We start from the raw sequence: 19,418 nt of genomic DNA, 5'->3' as shown, positions 1-19,418 counted from the left end.
TGTTCAAAGAATTCAGCTTGTGGTGGGTTCCTTTTTGTGAAGTCCTTCATAATGTTAACTAGTTCAGAAAACTCTCACTTATAGCAGATAATACCAGCAGAAGGGCAGGACGAGGCACCCCTCTGTGCAAACACTGTGTTCATAGCTTTATTACTCTAGACCCGACTGGTACTTACTGGGGTCAAGTCTTATTGACTGCCTTGCTGGATACCACTGGGGATCTGCAAGACAAATTAGAAAACATAAAATTATCCATAGTATTTGCTTTTGGATTATCCACTGTTGTAATGACTGTAACTGAATGAGAGAAGCTTTCGGTTGGAGATTTTTGTGACTTCTTGTTTTATTATAATAATCATGAAAAAGTTACAGATCAAAGCAGAGATTTGAAGAAATTAGGAGATGACAGCTAATGAAAAGTTATTTTAAATCTCAGCTACATTAGTGTTCAGTTGCTGATTACTTGCGTTAATGTGTGTATATCACATGCTCCATCAAACTACATAATTTTATCTTAAATAATTATGTACTGGATATTCTGATGTGATTTGTACCCTTAGTATGTTTCTTTGAAAATATTATACTTACATGATTTATGGAACATCAATCTGATATCACCAATTGTGGCATGTGGTTCCACCTAGGCAACAAAAAATACTATTCATGTAAGACATTTGTATTGGAAGATGATCAGTAGGTTCAAAAAATGTGCAGGGAGAAATGTGATTTTTTCAAGTTGAAAGCATTCCTTTAACTTTCTGAAACATGGCCAAAAAATTCTATGTCTAGTATGGACAGCCCAAGCCTCTCATAATAGGAAAGGGGAGCATTTAATCTCTAGCTCATGTTGCAAATCCATCCATGTTAATAATGACCAAAGTTATTATAACATGATGATAGTTTGGTGGCTTATGTGAAATCTCTCCAGGGTCACGTCACAACTGGTACTAACTGCCACCCTTGTTGGCCCCCTCAGCTGAGAGGTTGAACGTGAATGAAGATGGAAGTGCTCCCTGCCTTCTGGTCTTTCCAGAAGAGGATTGATGGATTTTGTAAGGTGGTGTGGGTAAGTTTGCCCTGCCGCTGCCTAGGCTGTTGTCTCCAGTGGAGGAGTAAAGGCCTTCCATCTCCTTTCACAAGCATTCCATTTACTTAAAGAAAATTAAAAAACTTCTAAATACTGTCACTGCCATTTTAACAATATTATTATTTACCTTATCCAGAAAGCACAGCTGTTGCTTTGTCTTCCAGTCGAGGATTTCCACCTGATAGAGAACAAAATGACAACTCTAATTGTTTGCTGCCTGATTAATCTCTCGGCTCTTGGGGCTTTCTTTAGAAATATGATCATTGCTAAGGATGAAGCACCACTTTTTCCAGTCTACTGACTGTGCTAATAAAACTATTTCTGATATAACCAAGAGGCAGCTTTGATCAGGACCAACTGCAGGTCTTTAAATCTCCAAGTGCAGATGTACTCTGGAGAAATAGCACTTCCTATCAAGCAGATCTTCTCCCTGTGTGCAGTCAGAGCCAAAGTGCTTACTGTGCTGACCAAAATAGGTTTTTTGTGTTTTTTTTTTAAACACACTTGTGATGTTCCCCCCTGGTGTTATCTGGACCAGTGATCTGCTAGGTCACTCCAATCCTTGACTCTGGGAGCCAGCCTTACCCTGTTCTGCTGTGAGAAGCCCCACTCCTGGGATGTTCACGCACAGCCTCTGGCATGTAAGCTGCTCCTTGGATTGTGCAACTGAATGACACAAGCCAATATCTCCGGTCCCAAACACAAGCCTAGGAACCTCCGTACTGCAGTCTCCAGTTATCCCCGCTGGACGCTGCAAGCTTATATGAGTTTGTCAATTTAACAAAGAAATTGATATGTACTTGTTATCCCAAGGGGAGTCTCTGACACTCACAGCTTCAGGTAGAACAAACAAACAGATTTATTAACTACAAAGATAGATTTTAAGTGATTATAAGTCAAAACGTAACAAGTCAGATTTAGTGAAATGAAATAAAAGCAAAACGCATTCTAAGCTGATCTTAACACTGTCAGTGCCCTTGCAAACTTAGATGCTACTCACCACAGGCTGGCTGATTTTCAGCCAGGCTCTCCCCTATGATCAGCACTTAAGTCACTTGGTGTGGTGTCTGTAGATGTAGGTGGAAGACAGAGGAAAAGCATGGCAAACATGTCTCTCTTTTATCATGTTCTTTCTTCCCTCTTGGCTTCGCCTCCCCCACCCCATAGTCAGGTGAGCATTACCTCATCACAGACCCAAACTGACCAAAGAAAGGGGAGTGACTCACTCAAGAGTCAAACAGATCCTTTTGTTGCTGCTGGGCCAGCATCCTTTTTTCCTGTGACACTGGGCTAGGTTTGTCCCATACATACCTTGATGAGGTGTGAACTGCTCCTCTGCTCTTAGAAAGTTTTTGCCTGGGCTTACTTTAAGCCATGAGGATACATTTTCACCCTCATAAGTATACACATTAAATTATAACCTATAACCTTACTAGAGGGGAGAGGGATAGCTCAGTGGTTTGAGCATTGGCTTGCTAAACCCAGGGTTGTAATTTCAATCTTGAGGGGGCCATTTAGCGATCTGTGGCAAACAAACAAACAAAAAGAACTGTCAGGGACAGTACTTGGTCCTGCCAGTGACCTTCCAGCTCTATGAGAAAGGTATCTCTCCATATAAAATAACATTACTGTAACATCAATTACTATAACAACACTTAGTGCATCATAAGCCTTCCACAGACACCTGACATGACAAACTTTGCATCTGATACCACACAATCATATTATAAGGATGAACATGGGGTTGTCAGGTGTTCCCACAAGGTACAACACTTAGTACAATAGAGACAGCCTAGCTATGGGATAGCAAGCTAGATTTCCATCAAGTTTCACAGGTGTAACAGGGAAGAATTTGTCCTGCCAAATCTTTATTACTGTTGCAAAAGTCAGACAAAGCTTGACAGACACACAAATCATAATTTTTACTTGTAAATAGAGCACACTGATCTATGTCATTGAGTGACAATAAACAGAGACTTCCTCAATGCCACAAAGTCACTTTCAGAGTAGAAATACACTTCAGGCCAAAAGAAACGTACCTATTGTAGAACTCATTTACAATGGTACACTTGGAAAGTGTTTAACTAAAATAAGCTGACATGTCTAATGGAAAGCAGCATAGATCTTGCACAGTAATAGATCTCTTCATGTACAAATACAGATGTACTATTGCTTACCTGGGCAACATCAAAGAATTTAAACATCATTTATTTTAATTCTGATGTTAAACATACGCCTGACTTTTTAAATCTAATTTAATAAGTTAGTTTGCTGAAAGGGGGTTCCAAACAGGATGGGTCTAGACTGTTCTCAGTGGTACCTGATGACAGAACAAGGAGTAATGGTCTCAGGTTGCAGTGGGAGAGGTTTAGGTTGGATAGTAGGAAAAACTTTTTCACTCAGAGAGTGGTGAAGCACTGGAATGGGTTACCTAGGGAGGTGGTGGAATCTCCATCCTTAGAGTTTTTTAAGGCCCAGTTTGACAAAGCCCTGGCTGGGATGGTTTTGTTGGAATTGGTCCTGCTTGGAGCAGGGTGGTGAACTATATGACCTCTTGAGGTCCCTCCCAACCCTGATATTCTATGATGTCCTCCTAGTGTTTCTGATTTCTTAGACACCTCTTTGCTGTTCACTGAATACAGTCAACATTTAAAATTCCATGTGACACACCCAACATAAATATCTGTTTATTTTAAAGGTGTCATGTCAGTCCTGAAAATAATTTAGGGCCCAAACTTCCGTGGTAGTCTCCATGGAGTAATTCTAGGTGAATAGTCCTGTGAGCAGAACCCTCAAGTGAATAAAGATTTGTAGATCAGACGCCAAAGTTAAGTTTACCCATTATATCACATGCAATTTCAGCACATTTTGTCCTTATGGAAAAATGCTACAGAAATTACAGATGTTAAACTAGCAGGGTTCAACAAAAGTTAGTTTAAACCACATATAGCATTTATCAGAGAATGAAGTCCTTTCTGCATCATTTTTAACCAAGCTATAACATTTAACAGAAAATTAGATCCATGATATAAAACTTCCGAGGCTTGGTTAAAAAAATTTGATAGAAAATATAGAATTATCTGATAAATTCTAACGGATAAAAATAGAAGTGTAGAATCCATGAACCCCTAGGCAGCTGTGACAATGCTATACGGGCATGCTCTTGCCTCTGGGTAGTTATTAAAACAGGTGATCCCATCATGAGAAGTATATGTCCATTCCCATTTTCTACCAGTCTCATGTGAGGGAATGTGTATGGAAAGGAGGATAGGAAAAGAGAATACTTTGAACAGTGTTTCCCAAACAATAGGTCCCGACTCACCAATGGGTTGTGAGAAGATGCTAGATGGGTTGCCATGTCCAGGGCCGTACTAACCCATCACTGGGCCCTGGGCTAGGCAAACCTGGTGCCCTGGGGGAAGATGGAAGGTGATCTGTCCCACACCCACCTTGCAGCAGTGACTCCTGTCCCGCAGAGCTGGGCTTGGCTCCCTGTTGCAGGCATTGCAACCTGGCACAGGGGTTTCAGTGAGGGGCAGCCGCGTCAAACAAGAGCCAAACAGGTCAAAAACCCGGAGCAGAGTGTTTGGAAAAGACTACAAGTTTGGGGGGGAGGGGGCGAAAACAGTCTCCTCCTCCTGGGATTTCAAAGCCCAGTTTCATTAGAGCAGCCTTTTTTCCCCTCAGTTTGTTCCCATTGACCCACTTTATAATGGAACTCCTCTCACATACCAAATGACTGGAACTTTTTCATTACTTAGTACTGGAGGGTTTTTAAATAAACATCTAATTTTAATTGTTTGGTATTAACTAACCAAGAGAGGAGATTAATATTAGACCCTCAATATGATACTAACTAAACACAGTATCATATAATAGGAGTGTTTTGAAGTGATGTGACAGCTTATTTCATATATTGTATTTCCTGCTCTCTCTGCTCTTGCCCTAAATAATTCTCTCTTTTTCTACTTTTGCACTAACTGAAGCACTTGAGCTCCAGACAGAAGTACCAGGTAAATGAGTCTCTTTGCATCAGATATGAATGCTGCAGCACACTGAGACCCATTTTTGATTGGGGCTCCCCTTTCAAGGTGGCCAGAAGAGGGGGTGCCACTGGGTTTGTGCCCTTTTGCTTCGTTAGGTCTCAAAAAGGTTACTGGGATTTTAAGTGTTTTCCCTCTTTTTATTTTACCTTAGGAATACTGGGAATGCCAAGCTTTGTTGCCTCTGTTTGGCTAGAGGTCTCTCTCCTTGGAGAACCAGAGAAGAGAAGTCTGCTCCCAATGGAAAAAATGGTAGAGGGGCAGACTCCTAAACCATTACGAGTGAGATTCACAGCCCAGGGGAGGGGGACTATGGGAGCTCTAAACCACCTTTATACCCTCCCAATCCTCATCTGCTCCAGGGGCTGGCAAGGTGACGGGCATAATTTAGAAAGCCCTGGGTCCATGCATATGTTATTTGGCAGCCTCCCCCAGCTCTCTTACAGGTGTCAGTAATGCCCAGAAACTCCAGTGCTTAGTGTTTGGACCCAACCCTAGTCATCCCTCCTGCAAAGACACATATCCTATGCCAGGGCTTGTAAGAGAGTCCTCCAGAGGTAGCTGCAATACCTGCACTGGAGGAAGCCTCTCCAGACTGGACACAGGGCATGCAGGGCTCCTTTGGCCCACACCCGCCCTCTTACACAGTGTGAAGGGCTGGAGACTGGTGAAGATCTCCCTCTCTCTCTCTCTGGTATCCAGCTGTGCTGAGGCCATCACATCACCCTTGGACTTTAAGATGTCTCAACCACTTTTAGACTCAAGACAAAGCTAAATATTAGAACAAAATCACCCTTTCCCTTTTCAGAAACACAGGGATGACAACCATGTAAACCAACTTGACCCTGAACATGCTTTAGCTATCAGTGTAGGCCAGTGGTTCTCAAACGGGGGTCCTGAGGGATTGCAATGGTCCTCAATATGCCAACAATCACACCAACAACAGATAGACTCTGCAGTAAGAAACAGGCACACCCATCTCACTGACATCTATAAGTACTCTGCTCTTTTTCTTAAAGCATTACTAAGGGCTTGTCGATGCCAGGCAGCTTTTAGCGACAAGGCTGTGTCGACACAGCCTTGTTGCAAAAAGTCAGTGTGTATAAATGCTCTTTGTTGGTACTTTGTCGCCTCGTCATTTTTGCCAACAAAATACTTCCAGTCCCGCAAGCGGCGTTAGCATTGTCGGCAGGACAGCATGCCTGCTGACAAAGCCACGTTCACACTGCCACTTGTGTCGGAAAAACTTTTGTCTTTCATGGGGGCCTTTTTAAAGTACCTGTGAAAGACAACTTTTGTTGACAACTTTGCAGTGTAGACACACAGTACATGTTTATACACACAAACCTTTGTCCATCAGTTTCTCAGCTGGGGGTCTGTGATTAACATTGCATTTGAAAAGGGGTCTGTCAACAAAAAAAAAGTTTGAGAACCTATGATGTAGATGAACCCTGCCCCCAACAAAAATCCAGTGTGTTCAGTACTGTGTCAGTTCACATAACTGTTGGCCTGGTCCCCAATGTTCCTCCATGCCCTCCAAGGGGCTGTGGGAGTGGGGAAGCAAGGAGCAACACCAAGCGCTCCGTGCATCCAGGTCACTTTCCCCACCTGGTCTATGCTGTGAGGTGAGCATCAGGAGCTGCTGCTCTCTGCCCACCTGGGCTGCATAAAGGAAGGGCAAAGTGACCTGGAGGAGGGTAGCCCTGACTTCGCTCCTCTCTCCCCTCTCCCCCAAAGGTGCACAGAGCAGCAGCTTCAAAAGGGGAAAGTGAGCAGCAATGCCATCTGCTCTATGCATCCAGGTCAGTTTCCCCTCATGTGTGCAGGGTGCATACAGGTGTTAGGGGCGCAAGGGTTAAGAGTTCAAGGCGGGGTAGGGAGCTGGGGAGCCCATGGGGGGCCAGGGACACCAAAATACAAGTTCATGCAGGATGCCATTTTTCCTAAGGCCAGCCCTGCGGAGAAGGTGTATGAAATAGAATTCTCTCTTACTCAGAGGACCAAATGCTGTTCCCATTGAAGTCAACAGCCATTTTGTCCTTGACTTTAACAGAACCAGGACGTGGCCGTGAGGGAATAAATGTGTCCCCAAAGAGGCAGCAGCTACCCCTCTGAAATCAAAAGGTAATTATTATATGTATTAGTACTGTGATTTGCAGTGTATTAATTAAATGTCTGTCAGTGCTTCCATTACCCCTCTTTCTGTAGAGCATTGTGTGTGTGGATGCGATAAAGTAATATCTTTTACGGGACCAACTTCTGTTGGTGAAAGAGACAAGATTTCAAGTTAACAGAGCTGTTCTTCAGGTCTGACCTATGTGTGTATGTCAGGATATATCAATCCTCTGTATCCTGTAAGATATATGAAGTAGCTGATTTATGGGAAACACCTGTTCTTTTTTTCCTAATGGCATCAGATCCGAGAACCTTGTTCTTACCTACTGACAAGGTATTTAGATATTGCTATTTTTAGCATACTAGCTCAGGTCCCACTAGCACAAGCCTGTCTACCTGGACAGGATGGAAGTAGGATTGCCAGGCATCCAGTTTTTGACCTGACAGCTCTGGTCAGTGGGGCTAAGGCAGGCTCTGCATGGCTCCTGGAAGCAGCCAGCATGTCTCTCCGGCTCCTAGGCAGAGGTGCGGCCATGGGGGCTCCCAGTCCATTCGCTGCTCCCGCTCCAAGTGCCAACTCTGTAGCTCCCATTGGCCAGGAACCAATGGTCAGTGTCTGCAGATGGGAGTACCACAAAGAACCGCCTGGCCACACCTCCGCCAAGGAGATGGAGAGAAATGCTGGCCACTTCTGGGAGCCGCCTGAGGTAAGCGCCGCCCAGAGCCCGCACCCTGAACCCTGTCCCATGCCCCCAACTCCTTTCCCCAGCCCTGAGCCCCCTTCCACACCCAAACTCCCTCCCAGAGCTCCCTCCTCCCGCACTTCAAACCCCTCAGCCCCGGCCCCACCCAGGAGCCTGCACCCCAAGCTGAAGCTCTCACCTCCCCATCTGCCAACCCCATGCCCGAGCCCAGAGCCCGCCCTGCACCCTGAACCCCTCATTTCTGGCCACACTCCAGAACCCAACCCCCCAGCCCAGAGTTCGTACCCTCTCCCACACCCTATCCCACTGCCTCAGCCTGGAGCCCCCTCCCACATGCCAAACCCCTCATTTCTGGACCCACCCGGGAGCCCTCAACCCCCTTTCACACCTCAACCCCCCACCCAGCCCAGTGAAAATGAGCGAGGGTGGGGAAGAGTGAGCAACAGTGGGAGGGGGGATGGAGTGAGCAGCGGCAGGGCTTTAGAGAAGGGATAGGGAAGGGGCGGAGCAGGGATTTTCAGTTTTCTGCAGTCCAGAAAGTTAGCAACCCTAGCTGGGAGGTCTATTCCCAACTGCAGTGTAAAGATAATGTCTAAAAATCTTTGGGGCTGAAGATGGCAGTAGAGGACTTTGAAGCCTCTAGGATTCTTGTTCTTTGTGATTTTCTGTTGCTAAGAAGCAGAATTAGCTCAGGGGTCTTATGAGGCAATATGGACAGGTGCTTGAAGCAGCTTTGACAGGCACAGAACATTTACTTAGCAAAGTGCATGAGACAAAGGCAACAATGGATATATAACAAGGGCAAAGAGCCCCTCAGAATTTTTTTTGCTTCTGGGCTTAGAATTCAGTGCGGAGGGGTCCTCTAGGACTCAACATGCAATACTCCTACTTACCAAAAATTCTTTAAAACTTATGTCTGAAAACATATATTTATAATAGTAATAGACAAACATGTTTGTTCTCTTGAAGGAACACAGTAAACTTGAAATTCAGTCAGTTTCAAACACTGAGTCTTCCTGCCAAGTGGTGTTTCTTTACAATCACATTTTCCTGTTTTTAAAAGTGATTTTCTCTCCCAAGACTCTCACAAATGGGGGAATGGCTTGAATAACTGTCTTAAAAGGGAAGCTGTGAAACTGACTATATACAAAGTGTTGTCAAATACACAATGTAAAGAAACTAGGGGGGAAACTTTTTTCCTGTAAATCTTAAGTGTTGCTTGTAACAATAAAAAAAACAAAAAAAAGAACATTTTTCAGTTAGCAGCATGGGGTTTAGATTGGTTGCATCCCTTCAAGTGTTCCCAGATCATTCAAATATCTTACGCATAGCTTCCTTATCTTTGTCATGCACAAAGGAGTGCTCTTAAAACAGAGAATCCTAATTTTCTTTGCAGTCCAAGCAACCCTGCCCCAGGCATTTAAACTCAGCCTTCTTACTCTGAGTCATGCAATCCAGAGATCATTAGAGCAAGGGAAATATTTGTAATAGGACCTGCAACATCCCAACAATGCTCTAGGCAGGCAGCACCACACCAGCTCTCATTAAGAGGGTTATCTTCATAGTCGACTTAATTGTTTTCAATGACCGCTTCAGTTTAGCAGAAACTTAAGGGACACCTGGAGTAGACTGTACCAACTCAATCCACCCCTAGTCAAGATGAAGTTTTGCTAACATTGTTCTCGAGAACAGCTTCCTATCCAAACCAGTTAGGGAAATCACGCTAGAACCATGTTATTAGCAACAGTAAGTTCCCGCATGATTTCAAACACAGTGAGGTCAGAGCCCAAATCTGTAAGTGCTGCAATGTCTGCAAACCTCCCAGAAACAGGGATCCTCAGAACAGGCCTGATCCTGAGAGGTGTCAAGCACCTATAACTACTACTGAAGTCACCTGGAATAGCAGATGCTCAGGATCAGACCATACACTTCTGTAGCTGACTTGCACATGATCCTCAAACCACCTTTATCTGCAAATGAAGGGACTGAGCAACATGCTGGTTATTTAGTATAACCACTGGGGTAACATAAGGAATCATCACTTGGCTAGGTTAGACAAAACATGTGAAAAAAAAAAAATACAAGAGCGGCTAACCCAGCATTTTCAGGGACATGGGTGGATTGGGGTGAAGATTTTCAAGAACACAAATGGGCACTCAATTCTTACTGAACTTTTAAGGGGAGTTGGACACCTAGCTGCCTTTTGTACCTTTGAAAATTACCCTCCAGCACTTTTTCAAAAAACCAAACAAACCAACCTCCCCACCATCACTAAACTTTAAATGTGCTTTTCCTTTGCTCAAGAAAACAGACAAAAAACTCTGTTCATCCTAAAGAAGAGATGGGGAAAAACTGTCCTAGCACTTAAATAATTTGGCATCACTGGAGAGAGACACCATATCTCTGTTTATCCAGTCATTTTCAGTTTGAAAAATCTTTCACCTAAGACATTCCCTAAATGCAATGAGTTCATCAAAAACTAATTATGACTAAATCTGCCTAACTGGTGATTTACAAACATATCTGGCTCAGGGCTTGGCTACACTTGAGAGTTACAGCGCTGGTGGTGGCTTTACAGCGCTGTAACTTACTCCCCATCCATACTGGCAAGGCACATACAGCACTGTATCTCCCTGGCTACAGCGCTGGCTGTACTCCACCTCGACCTGGGGAATAACGACTATAGCGCTGCCCTTGCAGCGCTGGGGTGCCAGTGTAAATAGTGATTAATCTTACTACGCTGTAACTGATCTCCAGAACCTTCCCATAATGCTTTTTAAGTAAAGATAACACACTTTGTTTTGTTGTGATGTCTCTCTTTGTTTTGTTGTGAACTCGGGACTCCTGGAGCTGCTTATCTAAAAAACAAACACAGCTACTGTTTGCTCGAGCAGAGGCATGCAGGCAGAGGGGATCCCCTAGTGTTTGCTTGAGGAGAGAAGCAGCCCGGAGGGATGGAGGGAGGGGGGTCTGTTTTGGAGCAGCTGCTTATCTGGTCTGAAGGCTATTTGCATTTAGTGAATGAGAGAGGGGTGTGGGAAGGGGTCGAAACTTTTAAAATGACTGAAGGTTGGTGCTGTGTATCTTCCAGTCCTTGGAACTTGCAAGGCAGGGAGCTGACAGTGTCAGCTCCAAAAATCCACTCTCTCTGTCTCCCCCGCACTCCCTGTCACACTCTACCCCACCCCCCTCTTTTGAAAAACACGTTGCAGCCACTTGAACACTGGGATAGCTGCCCATAATGCACCACTCCCAACAACGCTGCAAATGTGGCCACACTGCAGCGCTTTCCCTACACAGCTGTACGAAGACAGCTTTAACTCCCAGCGCTGTACAGCTGCAAGTGTAGCCAAATCCTCAGAAAACCAAGGGCCCAATCGTGCAAACCCTTACTCACATAAGTAGTCCTCATGCAAGTAATTCTGTTGGTATCAATGGGATTATTATTTCATGCAAGGATGAGTAAAGGTTTGCAGGATAAGGCCCCAGATAATTCTATTCCAAACACTGGTATATTAAGTGTAATTTGTTTATTGATTATATAATATAAGAATCTTAAAGGGACATGTTAACTGAGTGCACTTCTGTCTGAACATTCTTCTACTATATTTACAAGAAATACCTAAGATTACTATATTTGAAACAGAGTAGAGAAAAATCAGTAAATGAGGGGTTTGGGCAGGGGGTTGGGGATGCAGGTCCAGCTGGGGGTGTGGGTTTTAGGATGGGGCCAGGGATGAGGGATTTAGGGTGCAAGAGGGAACTCCAGGCTGGGGCAGGGTTTGGCATGTGGGAGGGAGTTCAGGGTGCAGGGGCAGTGCAAGCTCTGGAAGAGAGTTTGGGTGCAGGAGGGGGCTCAGGGCTGGGGTAGGGGGTTGGGGCATGGGATGGGGTTCAGGGTGTGGGTTCTGGGCAACACTTCCTCAGGCAGCTCCCGGAAGCAGCCGCCGGGTCCCTGCAGCTCCCAGGTACATGGGTGGCCAGGGAGGCTCTGCATACTGCCCTCGTGCCCGCTGCAGCTGCCTGCAGCTCCCCTTGGTCACAGTTCCTGGCCAATGGGAGTTGTAGAGCCAGCGCTGGAGGTGGGGGCAGTGCACAGAGCCTTCCTGGCCACCCAGGCACCTAAGGGCTGCAGAGCTCTGGTGGCCACTTCCAGTAGCCGCACAGAGCCAGGACAGGCAAGGGGCCTGCCTTAGCCTGGGGCCCCCACTGTGCCACCGACTGGACTTTTAACAGCCCAGTCAGCAGTGCCAACTGGAGCCACCAGGGTCCCTTTTCAACCAGGCATTCCAGTCAAAAACTGGACACCTGGCAACTCAACCTTCTTCCTTCTCTGGATATTTTGTTTTGGGTCTCGCATGCAACTAGGCAGCCAAGTACCTTGATTGGGTGTGCTTATCTTCCCCCAGTTCATGGATCACAACCAAAGCTAGGTGCCTCCATGCAGCCCAGACTCAGGTGCCTATTTCCAATAGAGGGTCAGGGTTTACACACACCCCTGCTGGCATCTTCCACAAGTTAGTTTAGGCGGCTTTCCACTGAGCATGCAGGCTTTAAGGATCTCAGTCTAAGGTGCCTATCTCTTCCCATTCATTGTATAGGGAGCCCTAGGCACCTAACTCCAGCATTGTGGATCACAGTGTTGTTTCTGTGCCTAAGTCCCTTTCTGGATTCCACTCTTAGGCCTCAATCTTGCAATGGAGCTCATTGCAGAATCGGGGCCCTGCTTCAAGTAACGTGGTGGGCTGTACTTTGCAATGTCATGTGAAGCCTATTTCTCAAAGCTGCACTCTTCTTATGAGAATCTCTTCATTAAGTATTGTTTTTAAAAACAAACACTTTCTGATCTCTATCTAGAGCAACTGAAGGATATAATTTGTTCTAAAAGTCACACAGCTCAGCAAAGCTGTCACTTCTTAAATGACCATGTCTCTACCAAATATAACCCACAATGACTATATAAGAATTTCTGAAGAACTCAGCAAATTGAAAACACTAATGTCAGAGGCTAGGGAAAAAATATAAATTATTCAGAATGTAAGTGTTCACTTTGTTCATTTACAGTACAAAATATAGATACATCGTGCCAGATCAGTGCATTTCTGAGCTTATGTGCCTATACTTTCCATAGCATAATAAATGTTTGCCATTTGATGAGAGAACATGCAGTGCTTTTCATATTCATTTGACTGTTTTTGATTTTTTTTCAGAGAGATGTTCTTGTGAAGTGCATCTTCAATGTGTGGTACAGTTAGATTTGTGTTGTGACTGTAATCCTGACTGATGTCCAACTTGATAAATAAGCACTGGAATTGCCTACTTTTGATCCACTGATGTTTTACAAAATACTCCATAAGTTGTTTGAAACTGAGAGGAGCCTTAAGTCTCTCATGAACTGACCAGTTTCCCCTCTCTGTAGTAGTCACTACTAGGATAAGTATTAAACTTCTCTTCTTGGTTACATTCCTGTATCCGGTAATCTCATGAGTCTCAGAACAGCTATGGAGTTACATTAATTTATTCAGGCTAGAATGGACCCTCCGTTTGGCCTGCTTCATACTTAAACTAGTGCTGAGCCCAGCCAGAGAATGAAGGGAAAGGCAGTGTGTCTCCCCTGTCCTGGCACTGCTAGGAGCCAATCTACTGCAGCACAGGTTAGAGTAGCTCTGAAGACTACCCGAATTTCCACCCCAACTGCAATGGCCCACTTGACCCATTTCAGTAGTTGGTGCTAGCCAGGACAAAGGGACATTTTGGCCACATTCTCCCTTCTCCCAGTAAGCCTTGAGCACTGGAGGTGATATGCAGCTAGCTATGATGGCTGTGTGTGCGCCAGGGAGGATCCCACACACTAGGAGTATTTCCTGGGGTGTGGGGTGGCGTTACAGCTACATTGCAGGAATTAATTCCCCCTTATACTAATTGTAGAAATATTATTTATATTCCTAGTGAATAGGGACCTCACTTTCAATTCTGTGCTTGGGGTTAACTGGGCAAAGGTGCTATGCCCACGGGACCCTTAACTCACATGCACATGGGCAATGTATAGTCCCCTTGTAGCTATACCCAAAAGTGAAACTGACTGTGTCCCAAGTCAGTCAAATGCATGAAATAAGCTGAAAAAAAAATATCTTTCAGTAACAATAATCCTAAATTTAGCCAATAACAATACTAGGCACAAATATTCAGAGTGTGATTTTAATGTTCGTAAAGTGCTTAGTGATTCTCAAGTGGAAGATGCTTCAGAACTGCAAAGTATAACAAGGGTTTCAGAGTATATAATAAACAATACTGGCCTACAACTTAGATATTTATCTTCTCTTTACCTAGAACTCCATTTTGAATTTATGCAAAGAAGCATTAAAATTTTAAATACTAAAATATTTTGATTTTATCCATGTATGTGTAATCAAATTGGTGGGGTGAGCTGTATGGGCAGTTATTCACTCCAGCCTTTCTCACTGCTATCAACAGCGCTCAGATTGGGCCAGTATGCAGTGCTTGTGGTATGCTTTCCCCTCTTTAAAGCTACTATCTAGTTCTCCAGAATCTCAGCTTTCATTTTTTAAAAAAGGATCTAAAAAGGTGAACTGAAACCAGACGTCTACTTGAGTCTGCAGAGAGACCTGATAGCTCTGAGCTATTGAGTTCTGCCCTGTTCAGCTCATTAGGTATCAGCTCAGATGCCTAGTGATGATTTAAATGCCAACATTGTTATCTATTTCATTCCTCATGTAAGAAAAAGAGAAGGAAGATCATGGATCTACACAATTTACTGTGTTATTTTGGTGCCACATGTGGGTGGCAATTGGGAGAGTCTAACTATTTCTATTTTTTCACCACTCAAAAAGGAATCAAACCCAAGGAGCCTAGCAGAGCCAGTGGGGACATTCAAGCAGCACTTGATTGTTCTGTGAGTTCCACTGGCTACCTCATGATCTTATATATCCGCATAAGCTACAGTAGCATCTCATTTTGGCAACTCACATGGGGCAGAGCTTATTTTGTAGGTAGAGTTCAGAAGAGTGCCACTGCACGACTTTCCCTGCCTCAATATGAGCCCGGGTTGAAACTGAGAATTGTTGCATATAAAGCCTCTTGACAAAAGACAGGTGAGAACGGAACATAAGTGACTAGTGGTTGTTTGCCGAATCTCTACCAGCTTAAGGAACAGAAAAAAAAAAAAAAAAAAAACTGTTGAGTTTCCTGGCAATAGTATTGGCCAATAGAAAAAATGGCTGCTTGGGCTACGGAGTCAGCTTATAGGTGAACGAGAAAGCTTCTTAAACCAAAAACAGACTATTTATGCTCCCCAAACATGGTGAGAACATATTTGCCAGGCCCTGTTCCCACCGACGTTATTGGCAAAAAGTCCCACTGATATCAGTGGATTCAGGATGGTGCTCTTAAAGTACTTAGATTTTTTCCTCTCTCTTTTCTGACCTAATTAGACTTGAGTTCAGGATTCCTTACATCCTCTGAAAAGATTGCTGACATCACTAACATTTAGCAGCAACGGATAGTAGGCCAGATAGTGTTTTAGGCACAGCCTAATGCGGAACTGCACCAACCCAGCAAGGGCTCTGGGGAGCCTTTTGCCTGAGAGAGATACATTGGGCCAGGTCCTCGGCCTCCAATATGTCCTTTTACACTGCTCCATGCCACACAGGCAAGTTGAGGATTCCTCTTGCAGAGGGGAATCCTTGGCTCACATGAAGCCAGCTGTACCAGACTTACACTGTCCTCTGTAGTGAGATGACATAAGATACAGGGCCTGTGGCAGAAACACTTTGCATTGTGATGAGCCTCAACAGGATAACAGACCCTGTGGGGCTACTGTCAGTAAGTTAGAGCAGCCTCACGTATGCTGCTGCCCTCAGACCCGAGCAACACAAAGCCAACTTTGTTGTGCCATCACCCACACCTTGAATCCAGCATGAAGTGCACCTCAGACAGACTTGATGATCTGGTCTAATGCCTCTCAGATCTCCTAGGGAATACAGCCACTGCACCCTTAAGAAGATGGAGTCTTCAATGCTTTCATGGCCAGCCAGACAGCTCAGCTCTACTCTACTGGCAAAGTGTGAAGCACAGAGTGGATTGTTCCTCAGGGAGAGCTAGCAGAGTTTGTAGTTGTATCTGTCCCTTTTAGTCTGGGCTACTGAGGTATAATTGACACTGAGCTAAAACTGCAAGAAGCTGCATAGACAGGCACCTGGCTAGGGCTAATGAAGCTAACACTGATGCAGCAGAAACATTGGTAATACCAATGGGAATTTCTTCTTAAAATTCCTTAGGGTAAGATAGATAGGGCCATAGGAGGAAGGCTCTGTGCATCTTTAACTTATTCACCAATGCAAGGGCCAGAGATAATCTAGCTCATCCTGTTTAGGTGCTAGAGATATCTAAAGTGTTTTCTAAGTTTTGGTAAAAGACAGAATCATGGACCTTAGGACTTGATGAGTAAATGGAGGAGGAGCTGCTTTTCAGACACTTGGTTAAAACCATGTTAATTTTTAAATGTGCAAATATTTTACTGATAATTTTGCATTTTACAGGAGTTTGTTTTAATTAAAGAGGCCTTTGCATTTACTTTTAGGTTAATATGGGAGAGTCTCATGGTGAAGAAACTGAAATGAGAGATTGCGAAAATGAAAGAGTTATCTAGATAGCTGCTAATTAGTATTATTTTGAAATTCCAACTTCCCTGCTTTGACATGAACCAGTCTTCAGAACTTTCTATTAGCTGATATGAACACACTCTCTCCATTAGAGCTTAGTGTACCTGATTAAATGTAGATTCTTTGAGTTATGCCAAAAGGTAAGACAGATAGGTCTTTTTGTGATGCTGTGTTTAGTATACGCACAGAAAAAGCTGAATGTATTCAGTTCTTTCTTGATTATTTTTTTATTTGACACCTATTAATGCAAGAATCAAGTACATCATTAAAATCTATAGTCAATGACATTTACAAATGGCCAAGAATATTTCAGACAACTTTTCCCACCTGTCTTTCAGAACCAGAAAAGACAGCTCTATTAATCAGAGACCATTATTATATATAGTTTATACAATGCCCTAAAGCATAGCAGACACTGTATGCAAATGACTGTAATGTGCAAATGCCTTTATGAATAAAGATTTCATCAAAGGAGATGACTGAGACTCACAACAGGTGTTAGGGGTTCAGTGCTTTTGTACTGAAATACCTCAGGCATTAAATCATACCATGCACATGCTTTTAAGCTTTCATGCTACGTTTTAAAAAGGCTCCTACTATGTATAGCATTGCAACATGCATTATTTAACAAGGGTCTTCCAAGAAGCTAGAGATGAATGTTGCCAGTGACATTTATCTCCCTCTGTTTTTTCAAACAGCAAGGATATATATACCCCGAGCAGAGTGAACATTAACAGTGGGATTAGGAAGGGTGGTGAAAAGAGATGAGTGCCATTGATCCCGGACTTTCCCAAATCACAAGTAACCCTGTGAAACTATCCACAACAGGATACAGAGATCCTCTTCCTCTCTCGTGATGGGCCATCTGACCCTGAACAAATCACCTGGCCACTCAAACATGCCAAGTTGGAGTGATCAGCCCCAGGAGGAGAGGGACACTAGAAAAACAGCTGCCTTGGAACGGATACATACATAAGATATACATACCAATTCTGGGGGCTCTAGTGTCATTTTGGATTCAGGCTTTGAACCATAGGTCTGTGTGGTCTAGTTTCTCCCCACTCACCCAGGGAAAGCCACAGATGGTTTGGCCTTGTGCTTACATTTTATGCAAGTCAAGTACATCAAAGCGCCCTGATTCAAAAGCCTGCAACTTAAAACTGTTTTTGAAAATCCCAGTAAGCTGAGTTGCTGGTAGCCTTTAGCTTCCCTGCAGACGGGCTGGGACACTGCTGCCCCTAGGAGGAGCCGAGTTGGAAGCCCACCCTGCTCACTGCAGCAGAAACCCCTCGGTCACTTTTAGCCTCCAGCCTCCCTCCCGTGCAGCTCCAGGGATTGGGCTGCTCCCAGCAGCGCAGGGCTCCGCGCTTCATTCACTGCCCGTTCTTTAGAACCCCACCCAAGTTTGCTACGATGCCAGCCGTGCGCCCGCTCCGCTGCCCTGAATGATCCTCGGTGCCAGGCACCCACCTCAAAGAAAGTGACTCTGCTGCCCATCCTGGGTGCCAATTGCAAGCGTTGTGCCCGGCTCTGGCTGCTGGAGCAGGGAGCAGAACCGCCGTCGCCGCCTCCTCTTCCTAGAGCGGCTGCACTTTAACTCGGGTCCCCGGCGCGCCGGCCAATCAGGAGATGTCCACTGCCCTCCTCTTCCTTCCCTTGGTCTCAGAAGTCCTACCGCGAGGGTTGCATGCGGTTCAGGCCAGCGCTGCCAGCCCGTCCCGTGCATCACTCACTCCCCCATCCCCATGTGCTGTCTGCAGCCAGGCTGCGCTGAGCTCAGCATCCCCACAGCAAGGGAAAGGAAGATCCGGCCACATGCAAGCCAGGATGCAGCTTCTGCTGCCTTAGGAGCACGTCCAGGACAGCTGTTTGCTATCTGCAGACTGAACAGCATTGCATGCCTACTGCAAACACAGAGCATATAATGGTAAGAAATGAAAGGCTGGAAGAGATCTGGAGAAGTCATCAAACCCAACCCCCTCTGCTAAGGTAGGACTAAGTATACCTAGACCATCCTTGAAAGGTGTAAAACTTCCAATGATAGGGATTCCACAACCTCCTTTGGAAGCCTAGTCCAGATCTTAAATGTCTTTATAGATAGAAAAATTTTCCTAAAATCTAATCTAGCTCTCCAGTGAATATTGAATAATACTGGACCCATAACTGAGTCCTGTGGGACCTCATGAGATACATCCTCCCAGTTTGACAGTGAACCATTGATAATTACTCTTTATGGTCTTTCAAGCAATTGTGTATCCACATTATAGTATTTTCATCTAGCCCACATTTCCCTAGTTTGCTTCTGAGACTATTCCATGAGGGTGTATCAGAAGCCTTACTATATTGCAGGGGTAGGCAACCTATGGCATGCATGCTGAAGGCGGCACGCGAGCTGATTTTCAGTGGCACTCATACTGCCCGGGTCCTGGCCACTGGTCCACGTGGCTCTGCATTTTAATTTAAAATTTTAAATTAAGCTTCTTAAACATTTAAAAAAACCTTAAACCCACAATAGTTTAGTTATATATTATAGACTTAAAGAAACAGACCTTCTAAAAACGTTAAAATGTATTACTGGCACGCAAAACCTTAAATTAGAGTGAATAAATGAAGACTTGGCACACCACTTCTGAAAGGTTGCTGAATCCTGCTATATTGCATCTACTACTTCCCCCCATCACTAGGCCAGTAACCTCATAAAAACCAGAAAGTATGTTGCTTTGGCATGATTTGTTCATGACAAATCCATCCTGGCTATTCTTTGTAAACCTATTGTCCTCTAAGTGCT

The 19,418-nt window shown here is 44.5% G+C and overlaps 1 protein-coding gene across 1 annotated transcript in view; it reads right to left on the bottom strand.

Moving 5' to 3' along the window:
* Positions 1-18,361, bottom strand: part of LOC116820507 (very-long-chain enoyl-CoA reductase-like) — a 42,375-nt gene extending 24,014 nt beyond the window's left edge. Inside the window, exons 1-4 of the mRNA XM_032773036.2 lie at positions 18,101-18,361; positions 1,215-1,265; positions 589-640; positions 177-221 (exon numbers count right to left, since the gene is read on the bottom strand). Of these exons, the coding sequence (XP_032628927.1) occupies positions 177-221; positions 589-640; positions 1,215-1,265; positions 18,101-18,127 (175 nt within the window). The 5' untranslated portion in view covers positions 18,128-18,361. The remainder of the gene's footprint in view (positions 1-176; positions 222-588; positions 641-1,214; positions 1,266-18,100) is intronic.
* Between the last annotated feature and the right edge of the window lie 1,057 nt (positions 18,362-19,418).

The sequence above is a fragment of the Chelonoidis abingdonii genome, chromosome 7 (assembly GCF_003597395.2).
Source record: "Chelonoidis abingdonii isolate Lonesome George chromosome 7, CheloAbing_2.0, whole genome shotgun sequence".
NCBI lineage: Eukaryota > Metazoa > Chordata > Testudines > Testudinidae > Chelonoidis > Chelonoidis abingdonii.
Note: the sequence above shows the minus strand (reverse complement) of the source record. Positions and strands in the feature narration are given on the sequence as shown.